Source organism: Chelonia mydas, chromosome 14 (assembly GCF_015237465.2).
Source record: "Chelonia mydas isolate rCheMyd1 chromosome 14, rCheMyd1.pri.v2, whole genome shotgun sequence".
NCBI lineage: Eukaryota > Metazoa > Chordata > Testudines > Cheloniidae > Chelonia > Chelonia mydas.
In genome coordinates, this window is record NC_051254.2 from 26,309,063 (window position 1) to 26,330,481 (window position 21,419).

The following is a 21,419-nucleotide window of genomic DNA, read 5'->3' on the forward strand; positions in this document are numbered from 1 at the left end:
AGCTTTGAAACTTGTAAAAAGAACAGGAGTACTTGTGGCACCTTAGAGACTAACCAATTTATTAGAGCATAAACTTTCGTGAGCTACAACTCACTTCATCGGATGCATAGAATGGAACATATAGTAAGAAGATATATATATACATACCGATAAGTTGGAAGTTACCATACAAACTGTGAGAGGCTAATTAGTTAAGATGAGCTATTATCAGCAGGAGAAAAAAAACTTTTGTAGTGATAATCAAGATGGCCCATTTAGATAGTTGACAAGAAGGTGTGAGGATACTTAACTTAAGGAAATAGATTCAATATGTGTAGTGACCCAGCCACTCCCAGTCTCTGTTCAAACCCAGGTGAATGGTATCTAGTTTGCATATTAATTCAAGCTCAGCAGTTTCTCCTTGGAGTCTGTTTTTGAAGCTTTTCTGTTGCAAAAGTGCCACCCTTAGATCTTTTACTGAGTGGCCACAGAGGTTGAAGTGTTCTTCTATTGGTTTTTTTGACTGTTATGATTTCTGATGTCAGATTTGCAAAAAGAAAAGGAGTACTTGTGGCACCTTAGAGACTAACCAATTTATTTGAGCATAAGCTTTCGTGAGCTACAGCTCACTTCATCGGATGCATACTGTGGAAAGTGTAGAAGATCTTTTTACATACACACAAAGCATGAAAAAATACTTCCTCCCACCCCACTCTCCTGCTCGTAATAACTTATCTAAAGTGTTCACTCTCCTTACAATGTGTATGATAATCAAGTTGGGCCATTTCCAGCACAAATCCAGGGTTTAACAAGAACGTCTGGGGGGGGGGGGTAGGAAAAAACAAGGGGAAATAGGCTACCTTGCATAATGACTTAGCCACTCCCAGTCTCTATTCAAGCCTAAGTTAATTGTGTCCAATTTGCAAATGGATTCCAATTCAACAGTTTCTTGCTGGAGTCTGGATTTGAAGTTTTTTTGTTGTAATATCACAACTTTCATGTCTGTAATCACGTGACCAGAGAGATTGAAGTGTTCTCCGACTGGTTTATGAATGTTATAATGCTTGACATCTGATTTGTGTCCATTTATTCTTTTACGTAGAGACTGTCCAGTTTGACCAATGTACATGGCAGAGGGGCATTGCTGGCACATGATGGCATATATCACATTGGTGGATGTGCAGGTGAATGAGCCTCTGATGGTGTGGCTGATGTTATTAGGCCCTGTGATGATGTCCCCTGAATAGATATGTGGGCACAGTTGGCAATGGGCTTTGTTGCAAGGATAGGTTCCTGGGTTAGTGGTTCTGTTGTGTGGTATGTGGTTGCTGGTGAGTATTTGCTTCAGGTTGGGGGGCTATCTGTAGGCAAGGACTGGCCTGTCTCCCAAGATTTGTGAGAGAGTTGGGTCATCCTTCAGGATAGGTTGTAGATCCTTAATAATGCATTGGAGGGGTTTTAGTTGGGGGCTGAAGGTGACGGCTAGTGGCGTTCTGTTATTTTCTTTGTTAGGCCTGTCCTGTAGTAGGAGACTTCTGGGAACTCTTCTGGCTCTATCAATCTGTTTCTTCACTTCCGCAGGTGGGTATTGTAGTTGTAAGAATGCTTGATAGAGATCTTGAAGGTGTTTGTCTCTGTCTGAGGGGTTGGAGCAAATGTGGTTGTATCGCAGAGCTTGGCTGTAGACGATGGATCGTGTGGTGTGGTCAGAGTGAAAGCTGGAGGCATGTAGGTAGGAATAACGGTCAGTAGGTTTCCGGTATAGGGTGGTGTTTATGTGACCATAGTTTATTAGCACTGTAGTGTCCAGGAAGTGGATCTCTTGTGTGGACTGGACCAGGCTGAGGTTGATGGTGGGATGGAAATTGTTGAAATCATGGTGGAATTCCTCAAGGGCTTCTTTTCCATGGGTCCAGATGATGAAGATGTCATCAATATAGCGCAAGTAGAGTAGGGGCGTTAGGGGACGAGAAAAGGAAGCGTTGTTCTAAGTCAGCCATAAAAATGTTGGCATACTGTGGGGCCATTCAGGTACCCATAGCAGTGCCGCTGATCTGAAGGTATATATTGTCCCCAAATGTAAAATAGTTATGGGTGAGGACAAAGTCACAAAGTTCAGCCACCAGGTTAGCCGTGACATTATCGGGGATAGTGTTCTTGACTTTTTGCGAATACAGACTAACACGGCTGTTACTCTGAATGATGTCAGATTTGTTTCCATTAATTCTTTTGCATAGAGACTGTCCGGTTTGGCCAATGTACATGGCAGAGGGGCATTGCTGGCACATGATGGCATATATCACATTGGTAGATGTGCAGGGGAACGAGCCCCTGATGGCATGGCTAATGTGATTAGGTCCTATGATGGTGTCACTTGAATAAATATGTGGACAGAGTTGGCATCGGGCTTTGTTGCTAGGATAGGTTCCTGGGTTAGTGGTTCTGTTGTGTGGTGTGTGGTTGCTGGTGAGTATTTGCTTCAGGTTGGGGGGCTGTCTGTAAGTGAGGACTGGCCTGTCTCCCAAGATCTGTGAGAGTGATGGGTCGTCCTTCAGGATAGGTTGTAGATCCTTGATGATACGCTGGAGAGGTTTTAGTTGGGGACTGAAGGTGACAGCTAGTGGCTAGATGGACTACAAGCCATCAGGAACAGTATCCCTGATAATTTCACGGCAAACCTGGTGGCTGACCTTTGTGACTTTGTTCTCACCCATAACTATTTCACATTTGGGGACAATGTATACCTTCAAGTCAGTGGCACTGCTATGGGTACCTGCATGGCCCCACAGTATGCCAACATTTTTATGGCTGACTTAGAACAACGCTTCCTTAGCTCTCATCCCCTAACGCCCCAACTCTACTTGCACTACATTGATGACATCTTCATCATCTGGACCCATGGAAGAGAAGCCCTTGAGGAATTCCACCATGATTTCAACAATTTCCCTCCCACCATCAACCTCAGCCTGGACCAGTCCACACAAGCGGTCCATTTCCTGGACACTACTGTGCTAATAAGCAATGGTCACATAACCACCACGCTATACGGAAACCTACTGACCGCTATTCCTACCTACATGCCTCCAGCTTTCACCCAGACCACACCACACGACGCATTGTCTACAGCCAAGCTTTACAATACAACCGCATTTGCTCCAACCCCTCAGACAGAGACAAACACCTACAAGATCTGTACAAGCATTCTTAAAACTACAATACCCACTTGCTGAAGTGAAAAAACAGATTGACAGAGCCAGAAGAGTACCCAGAAGTCACCTACTACAGGACAGGCCCAACAAAGAAAATAACAGAATGCCACTAGCCATCACCTTCAGCTCCCAACTAAAACCTCTCCAGCGCATCATCAAAGATTTACAACCTATCCTGAAAAATGATCCCTCACTCTCACAGATCTTGGTAGACAGATCAGTCCTCGCTTACAGACAGCCCCCCAACCTGAAGCAAATACTCACCAGCAACCACACATCACACAACAAAAACACTAACCCAGGAACCTATCCTTGCAACAAAGCCCAATGCCAACTCTGTCCACATATTTATTCAAGTGACACCATCATAGGGCCTAATCACATTAACCCCGCCATCAGGGGCTCATTCACCTGCACATCTACCAATGTGATATATGCCATCATGTGCCAGCAATGCCCCTCTGCTATGTACATTGGCCAAACCGGACAGTCTCTACGCAAAAGAGTAAATGGACACAAATCTGACATCAGGAATCATAACAGTCAAAACACTTCAACCTCTGTGGTCACTCAGTAAAAGATCTAAGGGTGGCAATTTTGCAACAGAAAAGCTTCAAAAACAGACTCCAAGGAGAAACTGCTGAGCTTGAATTAATACGCAAACTAGATACCATTCACCTGGGTTTGAATAGAGACTGGGAGTGGCTGGGTCATTACACATATTGAATCTATTTCCCTATGTTAAGTATCCTCACACCTTCTTGTCAACTGTCTAAATGGGCCACCTTGATTATCACTACAAAAGTTTTTTTTCTCCTGCTGATAATAGCTCATCTTAACTAATTAGCCTCTCACAGTTTGTATGGTAACTTCCAACTTATCGGTATGTATATATATATCTTCTTACTATATGTTCCATTCTATGCATCCGATGAAGTGAGTTGTAGCTCACGAAAGCTTATGCTCTAATAAATTGGTTAGTCTCTAAGGTGCCACAAGTACTCCTGTTCTTTTTGCGGATACAGACTAACACGGCTACTACTCTGAAACCTGTCATTTTGAAACTTGTCTCTGTCACCAGCAGAAGTTGGTCCAATAAAAGCTATGACCTCACCCACCTTCTCCGTCTAATATGCTGGCACCAAGCTGGCTACAACAACACTGCATAGCCCATGGGAAGAAACTTCCTGCTCTTTTTCTCCTGTTGCAGGAACACAGCTTGTGAGGGAGGAAGAGGTCCCTTCTGACGGTGCCTTTATTATGCTGTCCTTTAAAAGAGCCTTCTAAATCTCACTTTCTTCAAAGACTTCCTCTGTTGTCTCTCCAGTTGTGACTTCTCCTTCGCTGCTATCGGACACACTAGCCCTGGGGTAGGGCTCTCCAGTGGGGCCTGGCTCTGAGCTAAGGACTGCTCTCCTATTCAACAGCGCCTGCTGGAGCTGCACAGCCCAGGGCTCGCTCACTTCCATACACAACCTGTTATTGGCAAAGTGCTGATGTTTTTGCTTCTTTGAACATTTTCCCAGATGTTTGATGTTTTCCCCAAGGAAGCACTGCATGCAGCCAAATGGATCAGCCAGCAGGAAGCGGGACCATTGCTTTTGGAGTTCTGCTTTCACCTGTTGGAAGAAGAAAACAACCTGACACAAGGTATTTCTGTGTGGTGACTTTCATGCAGGCAAAAGATGCTGGCTGACAGCCGTGCAGTCTGTCCTTTCAACTACTCACAGAGCAGTGTAAGAACAAGCAAGTTGCTGTGTCTCAGCCCTGACTTGGTGTGAGCGCTCTAGGGGACAAAGCAGAGGTCAGACCACAGGGCCAACTCAGACCTGGACTTTCTGATACACCTGCCAACAAGAGGGTTGTCTGTGAAGCAGCTGTTGGGATGTGGCTGCCTGTCTAACAGTAAGTGTGTGGAGACCAGCAAATTATGTCAAATAGCCCACTTAGCAGCTGGCTACCATGACTGAGAGGTGAAAGACTGCATTCCTGTGTCAGTCTCCTGAGCTAGCCAGTTCCTGCTCCATTCACCACACTACACTCTAGAGGGAGTGACAGTGACTCCTATGTTTATATCCCCAAACACTTTCCTTTACGGGACTTTTTGTTTTGAAATGCTCAGAACCACTGGGGATTGGTGCAGGACTTTGAAGTTGGGCAGGAGATAGTCCTGAGGCCTGGGCGATTTGTATGAGTTGTATGCTCTGGTCTGTGGTTTGTATAATACAGCTGCCCCAAACCCTGAATACTGTATAGCCCTCCACATGCATCGTCCCAGTGGCAGCACTGCACATGGAGCTGTAACTCCAGACAGCACGTAGACAAAATGGATCTACAGCCCTACCACAAACAGCATCAGTGTACCCTTTGGCCTAGGGAAAGTCCACTTCATAAGGAGCCAGCCGGCCACGAGTCCAAGTCTTACTTTTGCTGAGTGCTATTAGTAATTCTGTGCACTTTGGAACCCTTGTCATTGAGCTAGGCCACCTCTTGTGCAGGCAAGTATCAGCCTGTCTTACAGGAGTAGCTGAGCCGTTGCTGTAGGTCACTTCTGAGAGAGCTAGGAAGAGAATTCCAGCCTCTCATAAAGAAGCTCCAAGCCTTACCCTCTCACCATGATGCTGCCCAGGAAGAGGTGATCCAATGTACATGCTGTCAGTACAATAGGTCTACTGCTGCATAGGTAAGCCAATGTTTGATGTCCCTCACAAGTAGCGAGGCCAAGGAGATAACAGCCTACTATCACTGAGTGCTAGTAGAGGTATCCTTTATCTTCAGTGGAAGAGATTAGGTGCTGTGGAACTGATGGGGCTGGTTTGCTGCTCATGGCCTAGGCAGGAGTTGTTACTGTTGCACATTATAGAATTTCTGTTTTCCGTTTTTTTAAAAAAGAAACCATAGGAAAGCTGTGCTAAACAACCATTATGATGGTTTCCGAGTCAAGAATAAAAGTTGCTATGCATCCACACAAAAGGGGACAAATTAAGGTTTCCCTTGTCCCATCCTAACTTGAGTGTTTGACTTTTCAACTTGAATAGTGTTCTTTTCATGTAGATTTTGGGTTTGTAATTATAGGTGGCACAGGTAGTGATGGCTAAAGTTAAGGTTGCCTAACACTTCCTGTTTTCAGTTGCCTATGCTAAACTGTAACTTTTCGGGCAGAAGTTTTTCTTGCAAGATGTCTGCTTCAGGCTGAATCATTTTGGAAAGTTTCACCAACAATGGTTCAAGAGTGTCTGATGAGATTAGGAAAAAATACATTATTTTGCTCATGCCAATAAATACTAGTAAGAATTTTATGAGATCCCCTAGTGCCTCCATGCTTTGAAGTGGGGACTTGAAATTGGCAGGTGTCAGAGATCTGCCTTTTGCTGTTCCTGTGAAAAAATGCCCAGTTTTTGCCAAGGTACAAACCTTTGAAAAATCTCAGTTCACACATGCTCAGTAGCCTTTTTTGGAGTCTGGCAGTTGAATTATGTGAAGATTCTATCAGTATTGAGCATCCTCCAATCCTGCACAGCTCCTATGTTCCAGCTGGATTACATCTTCCCTCTTGTTGAACCATCATGGTGCATCATGAGAACCCCATGACTACAGTGCACCGCAGCGGATGTAGTCCAACCAGGGAGCCCAGCCCACAGAGCAGAGTGGGAGAATGCGACACTCACGGTAGCTCAGGCAGACACAATTCAATATTGAAATGAGCCACCATGAAATGGTTCAATCTAGGGATGTCAAAATGTTTAGTTTAGATCAAAAATGTCAAAATAAAATGTTCCAGCATTTCTGAATCAAACATTTTTGGAACTCCCTGTTCTGCGAAAAATTTGACGTTTTGACTTGTCATCCCTATGGGACTAAACAATTTCAGAATATTGGCATTTCCTGCAGGATGGAAATTCTGATTTTTGCTTCTTAAAATTCAGACTTGACTTCTGCCTGAGGTAGAATTTTTTTGAGAGTTTGAGCAAAAGTGGTTCAGTTATTTCCAAGAATAATTTTAGTGAAAACTACTTAGTCTTGACAACATCAAACATTTTTTTCAACTGGTTTTATGAACTGCTATCACACCTCCATGCTGTGGAGTAGGAAACTGAAATGCCTCGTAGTGGAATAATCCTATAATCAGAATGTTTTCTTTCACTGTCCCCATAAAAATCTTTCCAGATTTGGCCAAGTTAATACTGGAGGAAAATTGCCATTTTCATGTGCACTGTAGAATTTGTTCAGAATCTGTCCCTTAATTTTCTGAATATCACACATGCTTCTAGACCTCAGTGAACCTCCTGTATTGTATGCTTGCCTTATGTAGATAACTAGAACGCTGCACAGGAGATCGACAAAAAAGTTCCTCCTGGTCTTCCAGTTAGATATATATCTGGCTATTTGCAAGAGCACTTACCCAGTTATGTGTAAAAAGAAAAGGAGGACTTGTGGCACCTTAGAGACTAACAAATTATGTGGAACTGCATGCATCCGATGAAGTGAGCTGTAGTTCACGAAAGCTTATGCGCTAATAAATTTGTTAGTCTCTAAGGTGCCACAAGTACTCCTTTTCTTTTTATGGATACAGACTAACAGGGCTGCTACTCTGAAACCAGTTATGTGTGCAAATGCAGTCATATTTTTGATGTACGTCTGTTTTCCATTTTTGCAACTTCAGTTCATAAGGACTAAAAAAAAGTATGGCTAAATGCAGCTTTAGGGAGAGATTTCTGTACATGTTTGAGTTGGGGCACCTAGAAGTTTGTTCAGCTCACATATTTCAGTTTAGTTCTGATTAAGCTCAGCTGCCATTTTTCTAGCTCTCCTCCAGAAGTTTAATGACTGTTAAACCAAACACAATATTTATTTCCAGACAAAAACTATATGAAGGAGTTCAGACTAAAAGTACGTATCAGTTATTTAGGATAAGGGATACTGTAATTACAGGAATATTGTAATTATCTCTAGAACACAAACATTATATACCCAGGAAATTCAGAATTAAGGTTAAATTTAAAAGAAATCCAAATGATAAAATCAGGAAATACTGTATACAGTTAGGGCACCCAAAGAACCTTAGCTATGTCCTGTAGGGTCATTATGCACTGCTATTATTTATAAGATATTTTAGTGTTATTGGTCCCACACTAGATTAAACTGATTTTTAAAGACACATAGGAGTTTTTTCTGTTTTTTTCCCCTCACTACAGGACAGAGTTAACAACAATATGCCACAGGCACGCAGTTGCAGATCTAATGTCCACATCCCTGTAAATTTACTTCTCCTAAATAGATGCCCTACACTACCAATAAGGAATTCCAACTTTAACTCCATCTTAATGTAATTTTATCTAGGAATTTCCTTTTTTTAATTATTAAAAATATCAGACATGAACAATAAGCCAGAAAACCAAAACCAATGTCACCTGAAGATTATTCTTCAGCCTCAGTTAAGAAGGATAAAGACTGTTAATCTTAAAAAAAAAAAAAAAAAACAAAAAACTCCAAAGCCTATGCACAAGATTTACTCAGAATAAGTGATGTAATCTGGGGCGGATTTTTCATATATAACAAAGATGTTAAGTCCCTGCTTTAAATGAGAAACAAAACACAACCTTAACTATGAAGCAGGAAGTGGTGCCTCCATAAAAATGTCTTGTTTAGAACAGGGTGAGAAATGATTTTTCCATACCATGAAAATTTTTGAGATACTGAAAAATGTTCTTATTCCAAATTGGGATGAAATGTCAACACAGTTTTGCAAGCCAAGAAAAAATATTTTTTGTTTGGGTCAATCAAAGCACTTAATTTTGATAATTTTGAGAGTTGTTTTGATTTAGACATTTTACTAAACCTTTGAAACAAAAGGTCATTTTGACAGGAAAAAACAATTTTTTCTGGTTAAAAAAAATGTTAAAACGGGATATTTTGACAATTTCAGAATTTTTTTCAAAAATGTTTTGAATCAGGAGGTTTGTGAAAACTGACCCTGTTTCTCACACACACACACACACACACACACACACACACACACCACACACAAAAAGCCCCAAAATTCCTGCCCGCCACTAGTCGTGTATTCCTCATTTAAACAAAAACAATAATGATGACATCTGGCTCTTATATGGCATTTTCATCTGCAGATCTCAAAGTGCTTTACAGAGGAGGTCAGTATCCTTATCATTTTACAGATGGAGAAACTGAGGCATAGAGCAGTGATTGACTTGTCCAAGATTGCACAGCAGGCCAGTGACAGAACTGGAGGTATAACCCAGGTCTCTGGGGTCCCAGGTAGAATCACAGAACCACAGAATATCAGGGTTGGAAGAGACCTCAGGAGGTCATCTAGTCCAATCCCCTGCTCAAAGCAGGACCAACACTAACTAAATCATCCTAGCCAGGGCTTTGTCAAGCTGGGCCTTATAAACCTCTAAGGATGGAGATTCCACCATCTCCCTAGGTAACCCATTCCAGTGCTTCACCCCCTCCTAGTGAAATAGTGTTTCCTAATACTCAACCTAGACCTCCCCAACTGAAACTTGAGACCATTGCTTCTTCTTCTGACAGCTGCCACCAGTGAGAAGAGCCTAGCTCAATCCTCTTTGGAACCCTCCTTCAGGTAGTTGAAGGCTACTATCAAATCCCCCCTCACTCTTCTCTTCTGCAGACTAAATAACCCCAGTTCCCTCAGCCTCTTCTCGTAAGTCATGTGCCCCAGCCCTCTAATCATTTTAGTTGCCCTTCGCTGGACTCTCTTTAATTTGTCCACATCCCTTCAGTAGTGGGGGGACCAAAACTGGATGCAATACTCCAGGTGTGGCCTCACCAATGCTGAATAGAGGGGAATAATCACTTCCCTCAATCTGCTGGCAATGCTCATAGTAATACAGCCCAATATGCCGCCGGCCTTCTTGGCAACAAGGGCACACTGCTGACTCATATCCAGCTTCTCGTCCACTGTAATCCACAGGTCCTTTTCCGCAGAACTGCTGCTTAGCCAGTTGGTCCCCAGCCTGTGCATGGGATTCTTCCTTCCTAAATGCAGGACTCTGCACTTGTCATCCTTGAACCTCATCAGATTTCTTTTGGCCCAATCCTCCAATTTGTCTATGTCACTTTGGACCCTATCCCTACCTGTAAATCTAGAGCAGGGTCTCTCAACCTTTCCAGACTACTGTACCCCTTTCAGGAGTCTGATTTGTCTTGTGTACCCCAAGTTTCACATCACTTAAAAACTACTTGCTTAAAAAATCAGACATAAAAATACAAAAGTGTCACAGCCACGCTATTACTGAAAAATTGCTTACTTCATCATGTTTACCATATCATTATAAAATAAATCAATTAGAAAATAAATATTCTACTTACATTTCAGTGTATGATATAAAGAGCAGTATAAACATGTCATTGTCTGTATGAAATTTTATTTTTTACTGACTTCACTAGTGCTTTTTATGCTAGAACAACTCCACTAGTTTCAGTGGAGTTACTCTGCATTTTTATTTATCTTAGCGAGGGCTGAATCTGGCTACTGTCTCTCCTGATAAAAAGAGGTTATTGCCTATTTAGGAGAATGCACTCATGGAAATCGCAGTGGTCAGTACTGTATTATTTTATTGTCATTCTATTCATTGCCTTGAAAATTCTACAGAAATCAACTAGTAATACACGTTGGGGTGCCTTACCTCTCCGTTAATAAAGCAGTATAAAATTGCTACAAGGAAACCCTATAAGAGAAAGAAAATGAGAAGAAAATTAGATTATGGAGGAGAGACTGATTCCTATAGTCTTAATTTAAGGGTGAAATTACTATTAAAATCTTCATAATACTAATCCCAGGACCATAAATCTTGGTTCCTTAAATAATTTTCTCATATACAATAAGTTTGTTTTAAGGGATTGCTAATATGACCAACAAAATTGGTTAAGTGGTAAACCTTCTAATAAGTGTGGAACAGATTTGTACTTGACATACTTGAGGCTATTTTGTTGCCAACACTCAAGAATGGAGATAATCAACAGTTTAGCCTCTTGTACAAATGTCGATGTAGTATCTTCTGTATGCTACTTCTAGCGCAGTGGATGCCATCCTGAGGAGTCCATAGTACCTTATTAGTTCAAAAGGCCTTGGACAATGCCATGATCTCCAGGAACTTGATGGAAAGAAGTCTTCCTCAGAAATTGGACATGGAAGGAAGCTCTGGCTTGCTTTGCTATTACACCTATAGCCTTGAAACGTCCTCTTTAGTCCCAAGGGATTTCACCAACTTTAAAATGTCTAGCAGCGATGTGACCTCTAATGTTTATTACAAGGCTGGATGAGCTGTCCTTGGTGGATGCTCAACAGGCTGCTGTGTTTGGATCCATCCACTGGATCCCATGTGCACTTGACTTGGTGGGTCTGAGCAGAGTCTTGGCATTGGCTCTGGGAGTGTAGGCACTCTCAAGGTACAGAGCCTCTGTCTAGCACCCCAAGGGCAGGCTCCACAGCTCCCATTGGCCGGGAAGCTGTGGAAAGAGCCAGCGGGACCCCGCACCTCGAACCCTCTCCTGCATCCCAGCCTGGAGTCCCCTCCTGCACCCAAACTCCATCCTGGAGCCCGCACCCCCCCAAACACCCCAACCCCATTTCTCAGCCCCCTCCTGCACGCAAAACCCCTCATCCCTGGCCCCACCCCAGAGCCCACACCCCCAGCCAGAGCCCTCACCCCCCCTGCATCCCAAACCCCTGCCTCAGCCCGGAGCCCCCTTCTGCACTCCAAACTCCGCATCCCTGGGCCCACCCCAGAGCCTGCACTCCCAGGTGGAGTCTTCACCCCCCGCACCCCTATTCCCAGCCCGGAGTCCTCTCCCACACTCTGAATCCCTCATTTCTGTCCCCATGTGGTGCCCACACCCCCAGCCCAGAGCCCATACCCTCCTGTACCCCATCTCTCTGCCCCAGCCTGGAGTCCTCTCCTGCACCCCAAACCCCTCATCCCCAACCCCAACCCAGAGCTCACACCCACAGCTGGAGTTCTCAGCCCCCTCCCACACCCCAACCCCCTGCCCCAGCCTGGTTAAAGTGAGTGAGGATGGGAGAGAGTGAGTGATGAAGGGAGGAGGGATGGAGCGAGCAGGGGTGGGGCCTCGGAGAAGGGGTGTGGCAGGGGTGTTCAGTTTTGTGCAATTAGAAAGTTGGCAACCTTGCCCCAGTCTTGCCTAAGTCCTGTCCCAGTCTTGTCTTTGTCCAGTCTACTCTAGCCTCGCTCCAGCCCGGTCACTGACCTGCTCCAGCCTTGCCTCCACCTTCTGATCCTCCCCAGACCCTCGGACTCTGATTACCTGGCTTTGACCTCTGGCCTGTATCTGGACATTGGCTTCAGTATTCACTTTTTTTGTCCCTGGAACCTGACCCTATGGCCTCAATCTCTGGCCTGCACCTGGACTGTGCTGACAGTTCCAATTCTGGTTTATCTATGGATTCTGATCTTGATTTTTACCCTGGCTTGTCCCCAGATCTTGATTCTAGCACCACCCTTGGCCCAGGCTCAACCCTCTGACTAGCTGTGACCTACACTCACTAGGCCTGATTGTTGGAGGTAGTGCCTGACAATCATGGCTACTCCACTATCTCTAACTCTTGATTAGAGCTAGCATGAGTATGTCTGTGCAAGCTGGGGATCACACCACTAGCTCATAGTGTAGATAGCCTAAAATGGCCAGTGAGAGAGCCTTCCTTTTATAGGTTCCAGTTCCTATTGTCAGGGCACTCTCCTCAGTAGCTTCAAGTCCCTTGTCAAATTCATAGTTTCATATATCCCAGTGCCAAAAGGGATCACTTTGATCATCTAGTCTGACCCTCTGTAAAATACAAACCAGAGAACTTCCCAAAAATAATTCCTAGAGCAGAGCTTTTAGAAAGACAGCCAATGGTGATCTGTTGTTTGGTTACAGCCGACCTAGAAGAACTGATTTTCCTGGGTGGCAGCTATCTCTCTGTCCTAGGATGCTTCCATTTGAACAGGTTAACAACTCTTTATGGCTCTGCCTTGTTCTGCAAGGGAAAGGCTATTTCAGCTGTTATTCATTGTTAATGACTGTTCCAATCAGGTTTGAACCCTTGCTGTAGCCATGCTGATCCCAGGATATTAGAGAAACAAGGTAAGAATGTAAGAACATAAGAACGGCCAAACTGGGTAAGACGAAATGTCCATCTATTCCAGTATTCTGTCTTCTGACAGTGGCCAGTGCCAGGTGCTTCAGAGGGAATGAACAGAACAGGCAATCGTCAAGTGATCCATTCCCTGTAGCCCATTCCCAGCTTCTGGATAACAGAGGCTAAGGACACCACCCCCACCCATCCTGGCTGATAGCCATGGATGGACCTATCCTCCATTAATTTATCTAATTCTTTTTTGAACCCTGTTATATTCTTCACCTTCACAACATCCTTTGGAAAAGAGTTCCACAGGTTGGCTGTGCATTGTGTGAAGAAATACTTCCTTCTATTTGTTTTAAACCTGCTGCCTATTAATATAATTTGGTGACCCCTAGTTCTTGTGTGATGAGAAGGAGTAAATAACACTTCCTTATTTATTTTATCCACACCAGTCATGATTTTATAGACCTCTATTATATCCCCTGTTAGTTGTCTCTTTTCCAAGATGAAAAATCCCAGTCTTATTAATCTCTCCTCATGCGGAAGCTGTTCTATACCCCTAATCATTTTTGGTGCCCTTTTCTGTACCTTTTCCAATTCCAATATATATATTTTTGAGATGGGATGAACAGATCTGCATGCAGTATTCAAGATGTGGGTGGGCAAACCATGGATTTATATAGAGGTAATATGATATTTTCTGGCTTATTTATATTTTATATATATTTATATAGGGTAGGTGAGGAAATATCTTTACTGGACCTAGTTCTGTTGGTGAAAGAGAAACTTTCAAGCTACACAAAGCTCTTCTTCAGGTCTGACCAGAAGCTGGTCCTCACCCACCTCATCTCTCTGTTCCATTCAGAGACAGACATCCAGTGCCAGACCCTTCTCCTTAACACAGAAAGTATGATGCAAGGGCACAGGGAAAGATGTCAGTAAGTGTATAAACATACACGTAAAAAAAGTTCATAAAAATCAAACTGGAATTCATAAGTTCCCATAGACAGATCCTCAAACTATCCCTGTGATATCCCTCCTTATCTTCAAACATATTCCAGAAACCCTTATTCTCAGTTGGGCACATAAACAATCATGTCTGCTCCTGTGGATATTATCTGACATTAAAATTCTTCATTTAAGCTACACAGACTTTAGATATAGCCTGTGCAATTTAACTTCCTATGGTTCTTTCACCCAAACACCTCAAATAAATAACTAAATGCTTCCCCTTACCTTATTACACTCCAACTCTCCTCTTTCTCCACAACCTCACAACATTCTATCTTCCCTTCTGCCATCATCAATGCCACAATCTTCTTTACCCCATGTTACATCAGGGCACAATTGTACAACCAATCTCCCATATAAATCTAATTACACGAGTCCTTCTTAAAGAATTTATCTCCCCTAATGAGAATGCCCCAGACACTGGGGAGGGAGGGAGGACTCTGTGGTGGCCACAACAGAACTTTTGTGGGAACTCTTCTTAAAAGGCTCTTCTCTTGCTGGAGAAGTCACTGCTACTAGGGGAGTGAGGCATATAGTGTCAGCTGATGGCCCCAGGAGCCCTACAAAGCCCATTTTAAAGGGCCACTGCTAAGCTGAAAAAGCATCTGCTGCTGGCATAGAGTACCACAGTTTCCCTGTCAGTCCTTCCGAATGGCTGGGAGCCCTCTTTAAAAGGCTCATCTCCTGCTGGAAAAGCTGTTGCAGTTCGGGGAGCTGTGTGTGCAGTCACACATGGCAGCACTGCAAATCCTCCATATGTATTGATATAAAGAAAGAGGCAGTGGACTTGGTCCTCAGCTAGTATCAATCACTGTAGCTCCCTGAAGTCAGAGCTATGCTAATGTACAGCAGTTGAAGATCTGGCACAATATATTTGATATTGATTGTATCCGATTGATTGATTTGATATATATTGTATCCGATGAAGTGAGCTGTAGCTCACGAAAGCTTATGCTCTAATAAATTGGTTAGTCTCTAAGGTGCCACTAGTACTCCTTTTCTTTTACCATCAATTGACTGTCATGTTTACTGTTCACTCCACATTTGATGATTTTTTCTGCTTAGTTTCTCACCTTTAGTGTTGCAATATCAGTTATTTTTCTCAGTGAATAATATTAACATTTGGGAGTTAGACTAGATGACCTTGGGGTCCCTTCTAACCCTATGAATCTATATATCTAGAAATCTCTCTACTATGACCATGAGTGTATGAGCAGTAGTCTCTTTAAAAGTAAGATTATAGGGGGGAGATGAAGTTAGAAGTTCAGAAGAAATGCTTATTGGTTTCTGATGAGCCTATTGGGAAGCAGAGATTTGCATGTGTGGTCTTAGTATTGTTCACTTTTGATGTAAATAACAGACTGTGTCTATTTTTAAACCATCATGAACCAGTAGTTTTTTTCTGTGGGTAACAATTCATGTTAGACAACACTAAGCTGAGATGATTGGATCTCCCCACTCTCTAAAGCAGAGAGGCTGCTAGTACTGTCATAGCTACAGCACAGCTGACTTTTAATATTTAATTTTGTGCTCTTTCCAATTGTTCGAGTTAAAACTTCCATCTCACATCCCAGAGGTAATTGTTTTTCCTTAACAAAACAGTTTAAAACTACTTAGGATTTTTAGAGACTAAACAAATGGAATTGGTTCTAGTTTGTATGCTATTCGTTAATCCTTTTACAAAGTAATGTTTTCATTAGAAATAAAAACAAGAGAGAGAGCAATTGCAGTAAATACAGATTAAGTCCTTTTGCTATTTTGAAAAACTGTTTTATTTTTTAAAAGTGAAATGTCTGCTAAGCTGCAGAAGCCTAGCAAGTCCCCCTGGATGAAAAGATGTTCTTTTTACTATTCACTTTTTTTCAATTTTGTCATTTAAAATAATTTAAGGTTGCCTAAACATAACATCCAACAAATGCAACCCTGAAAAGAAAGGAAATGCTAAATTATGGGACAACTCTTAACCGTTGTGACATTATCTGATTAAACTATGACCATGTCGATCATTGTTGCTACCACTATTATATAATTGCAACAAATCTTGTACAAAATGTGGCATCTAAGAGGTCTATGGAATGGTTATGATTCACTGAATATGATTATGCTATTTGTATGCATGTACCATTTGTGTATCTGAAGTTATGAGTATTGGATCTATACCTGTATTTTTAATGTGTTTGCTTCTGTGAAACACCGACAAGGTGTTTAGCCAGCACATTTGGAAGGAACTATTCAAGTTAAGTGGCTCATCAAAAGGACACTTAACTCACAATGGAAGACGCCCATCTACACTGAATGGACTGTCCTGTGAATGTTCTGTCTGGGGTATAAGTGATGGCTTCCTGCTATGACTAAGCAAAGTCATGCATGGACATGTGACTTGCCCATGTGACTACAAACACCATCTTGCTACCTATAATTTTCCACTAGCTGTGCTGAGGGCTTTGTCTGAAACAATGGGTTTCCCTCCACATGGCAGAAGCTATAAAAGGCACTGGAAACACCTACATTTTGCCTCTTTCCTGCTCAAACCTCTGGACTATGGACTTATACTAATGGGAACATTCTAACCAAGGGACTGAGGACATTCCAATGGACCTCCACCCCCAGCTGGAGCCCTCCCCCCCCCGTACCCCAACCTCCTGCCCCAGCCCAGAGCCCCCTCCCATATCCTGAACCCCTCATTTTTGTCCCCACCCATGAACCTGCACCCCCAGCGCAGAACCCATACCCTCTTCAATACTCTGAACCCCTCAGCTCCACCCCCCAGCCTGGAGCCCCATCCTGAACCCCCAAACCCTCATCTCTGGCCCTACCCCAGAGCCCGCACCCCCAGCCGGAGCTCTCACCCCCTCTTTCATCCCAACCCACTGACTCGGGCTGGAGGGATCGAACGTTCCGAAAGATGCAGCCTATACAAGCTGGCTCTGTTCAAGTGTGTTGAATGAACCCGAATGTTCCAGAATTTGGGATCAGCAGCTCTGGCATTATGATGAGTTTGTACTGTACACTGCCAGCCAAAAGAGCTCACTCTAGATATGTAGTGCGCTCATGAGCTCTGGCTCCTAGACCACGTTAACTGGAGATGGTGGGACAAGTGGGGCCTCTCCTTCCTTTGTGCTGTAGGGGTAGGTCCTGGAATGCAGGGCTCTGGGGGCTGTCATTTCTACATGATTACATCACAATGCAGTATGCATTTGCTGACAGTTGCAGCTATATGATTGAAATAAAGGCTGGGCTGTTTGGAGGAAGACGTGTGTGTTTCTCATTAGGGGCGGTAGGTTCTTGAATTTTGGGATGCTGAGTAACAAGATCCAATGGCTGGAAGCTGAAAAGGAGGGGAAGTGAAAATTTCTAAAACCTTAGAAGGAAGGAAAGAAAGAGGAATTTTATACAGAAAGAAGGGTGAGGGCAGACTTGCTGTTCTCTAAACCTTTCTACCATTTTAAAAGTTTTCTCTCTTCCCTTACTATTCTTCTGCACTTGCTTCAAGTTCCATCTCATTGCAACAGAATGCCAGATGTGCTGTCTCTGGAGCAATGGAAATTGGTCCCCTTACCGGTAAAATGCGCTGCTTGGCAAAAGCATGGCTGGCAGTTCTGCCCTCCCCCTTGGTTTTGAGCCTGGTTTTGGCAGAATTAATTGAAGCTGGGAAGGGATAGCTCAGTGGTTTGAGCATTGGCCTGCTAAATCCAGGGTTGTGAGTTCAATCCTTAAGGGAGCCATTTGAGGCTCTAGGGCAAAAATTGGGGGTTGGTCCTGCTTTAAGCAGGGGGTTGGACTAGATGACCTCCTGAGGTCCCTTCCAACCTTGATATTCTAAGTTATAGATATTGTTCTCTATTTGGAAATTGTATCTAATGGCCTAACTTTTCAAAAAGGGCTAGTGAGTTTAAGCATATCAATTCCAGGGTGAATTTGAGACAACTTGAAGGGGTCTGATTTTCAGAAGGCAGATGCTCAACACTAATGAAAAGCAGGTGTTGTTAAGGTATTCCAGGTTGGGCATCAAAAATTGAGGCCTCCCCAAATGACTGGTTGTTATTGAAAATGTTGTCTAGAGAATATTTATTAGGATGTTCCTGCTTTGTAATTTAACAGGCTTCCAACACATGCACCCTGTTGGAATATCCCTGCCACAGGATAAGAGGGAAGGTGCTCTCATGGATTGGTAACTGGTTAAAAGATAGGAAACAAAGAGTAGGTCTAAATTGTCAGTTTTCAGAATGGAGAGAGGTAAATAGTGGTGTCCCCCAGGGGTCTGTTCTGGGACAGTCCTATTTAACATATTCATACATGATCTGGAAAAAGGGGTAAACAGTGAGGTGGCAAAATTTGTAGATGATACAAAATTACTAAAGATAGTTAAGACCCAGGCAGACTGCAAAGAGCTACAAAAGGATCTCTCAAAACTGGGTGACTGGGCAACAAAATGGCAGATGAAATTCAATGTTGATAAATGCAAAGTAATGCACATTGGAAAACATAATCCCAACTATACATATAAAATGATGGGGTGAAAATTAGCAGTTATCACTCAAGAAAGATCTTGGAGTCATTGTGGATAGTTCTCTGAAAACATCCACTCAATGTGCAGCAGCAGTCAAAAAAGTGACCAGAACGTTGGGAATCATTAAGAAAGGGATAGATAATAAGGCAGAAAATATCATATTGCCTCTATATAAATCCATGGTATGCCCACGTCTTGAATGTTGCATGCAGATATGGTTGCCCCATTTCAAAGAAGATATACTGGATTTGGAAAAGATTCAGAAAAGGTCAACAAAAATATTAGGGGTATGGAGTGTCTGCCATATGAGGAGAAATTAATAAGACTGGGACTTTCCAGCTTGGAAAGGAGATGGCTAAGGGGAAATATGATTGAGGTCTATAAAATCATGACTGGTATAGAGAAAACAGAAAAGGAAGTGTTGTTTACTACTTCTCATAACACAGGAACTAGGGGTCACCAAATGAAATTAATAGGCAGCAGGTTTAAAACAAATAAAAGGAAGTATTTCTTCACACAACCTGTGGAATTCCTTGCCAGAGGATGTTGTGAAGGCCAAGACCATAACAGGGTTCAAAAAAGAACTCATGGAGGATAGGTCCATCAATGGCTATTAGCCAGGATGGGCAGGAATGGTGTCCCTAGCCTCTGTTTGCCAGAAGCTGGGAATGAGCGATGGGATGGATCACTTGATGATTACCTGTTCTGTTCATTCCCTCTGGGGTACCTGGCACTGGCCACTGTCGGAAGACAGGATACTGGGCTAGATGGACCCTTCTTCTGACCTAGTAGGGCCATTCTTATGTTGTTATGTTCGTAAGGGGATTCACGTCAGAATCACCTCTGAAGACTGAACTGATTGTGAGGGAATGCGGGACTCACTGGCTGAGAAGGGACATATGCAGGCGAGAGGGTCAAATTTCCCATTTTAGTCTGTTCAGGAAACTGCCAATTTGAAATTGTTTTTGTGAATTCATTGATCGATCCAGTGTAACACTATCATGTTAAGCCAATATATGTTGAAGGATAATAATAAATAAAAGCAGGATATCTAGTCTATATGGGAACATCCTATCTCTAAGGAAAGATACTGTAATGGAGTACTTACTTGAAAGGAGCTCATTGGTAACTGAATGAAGAGTCTTATATGTCTTGACAATCCTTCAACTTGTTCATCAGTGATGAAGGTAAAGACAAACTCATGGATCCCCAGTAAAGGTATTAACACCAGAGTAGATCTTGCCAATCTTAAAAATAAAGTGTTTGAATATTATATTTCTTAACCTCCTTGACGTGAAGCTGAACATCCAACTATGGAGAAATAACTACAGGAGTAGGTCCCTCAGGGCTCCAGTTTGGGGCTGATTCAAGAGCTTCACTAATGATCTGGAGGAGAAAACAGCAGGTACCAGAGACTGAGGGACTGCATCTACAATGAAAGATATATCAGGAAAAAGAAACCAAAGGCAAATGAGACAGAAGTGAGATTAGATTAGGGAACTGGCAAATACCTATTAGAACAGTGTTTCTCAAACTTTTGTACTGGTGACCCCTTTCACAGAGCAAGCCTCTCAGTGCGACGCCCTTTATAAATTAAAAACACTTTTTAATATATTTAACACCATTGTAAATGCTGGAGGCAAAGTGAGGTTTGGGGTGGAGGCTGACAGCTGACACCCCACATGTAATAACCTTGCGACCCCCTGAGGGGTGATCCCCAGTTTGTGAACCCCTGTATTAGAAGAATGTTATCTGAAAAGTGATGTGAAAGGAAGGGTTTGGGGGTGGGTTGCAGTGAGGAATTAGGGATAGCAAACTGGCCACAGAGGCCAACATTAGCAAACTGTTACAGTTAGGCAGTTAACTACAGTACACCTAAATATAAACACACCTAAATATTGGCCTCTTTCTAGAGGTGCTAAGCAATGTCCCCTCTAATTTTTTTTCATCTATGTGCACCAAATTATTGAGGTAATGTGCGGATGTGCGCCACCAATAGAAACAAAAACCCTAGAAATCATATATATTTTTATAAAGTTACCCTAGAGATAATTACTTCAGCCAGGACAGGTTAGACATTTTAGCATTCACTACTAAAAGAATTAAATGTAAGCGTAAGAGAGAAATAAAAATTATGAAATGCATAGACCAGTAAAAATCCTCAAATAACAGCACTTTGAAAGAATAAAATTACAGAGAATAGATTTGCATTGCATGAAGTATCAAGAAGTAACAACACCACCACCACAAGTATGTGTTGGGAGGTGAGTGTGAAAGACAGAGTATTTGTGTCTGTGTCACACACTGTGTGTGTCAGAAAGACACAGTGTGTGTGTGTGTGTGTGTGTGACAGACAGAGATAGGGTACAGGGGCAGGGGAAGAGAGATACCCTGACATCAGCAACCCTACTGCTCTCCCCTGCTCTGCACAGCAAGCAGGTGGCTCCCGGGAGCAGCTCCAAGGCAGAAGGCAGGAGCAGCACATGGCAGTGGGGGGAGGGGCACCTGACGTGCGCAGCACTTGATAGCCTGCTGGGTGTCTGTGCAGCCACGTGGCTTAGGGGGAACTTAGGTGCTGAGCACC

The 21,419-nt window shown here is 43.0% G+C and overlaps 1 protein-coding gene across 1 annotated transcript in view; it reads right to left on the reverse strand.

The window, feature by feature from the left end:
• Window positions 1-4,248: 4,248 nt before the first annotated feature.
• The window catches only part of GLP2R (glucagon like peptide 2 receptor), a 128,886-nt gene continuing 111,715 nt past the window's right edge, over window positions 4,249-21,419 (reverse strand). Inside the window, exons 11-13 of the mRNA XM_043528476.1 lie at window positions 19,944-20,082; window positions 10,859-10,900; window positions 4,249-4,807 (exon numbers count right to left, since the gene is read on the reverse strand). Of these exons, the coding sequence (XP_043384411.1) occupies window positions 4,472-4,807; window positions 10,859-10,900; window positions 19,944-20,082 (517 nt within the window). The 3' untranslated portion in view covers window positions 4,249-4,471. The remainder of the gene's footprint in view (window positions 4,808-10,858; window positions 10,901-19,943; window positions 20,083-21,419) is intronic.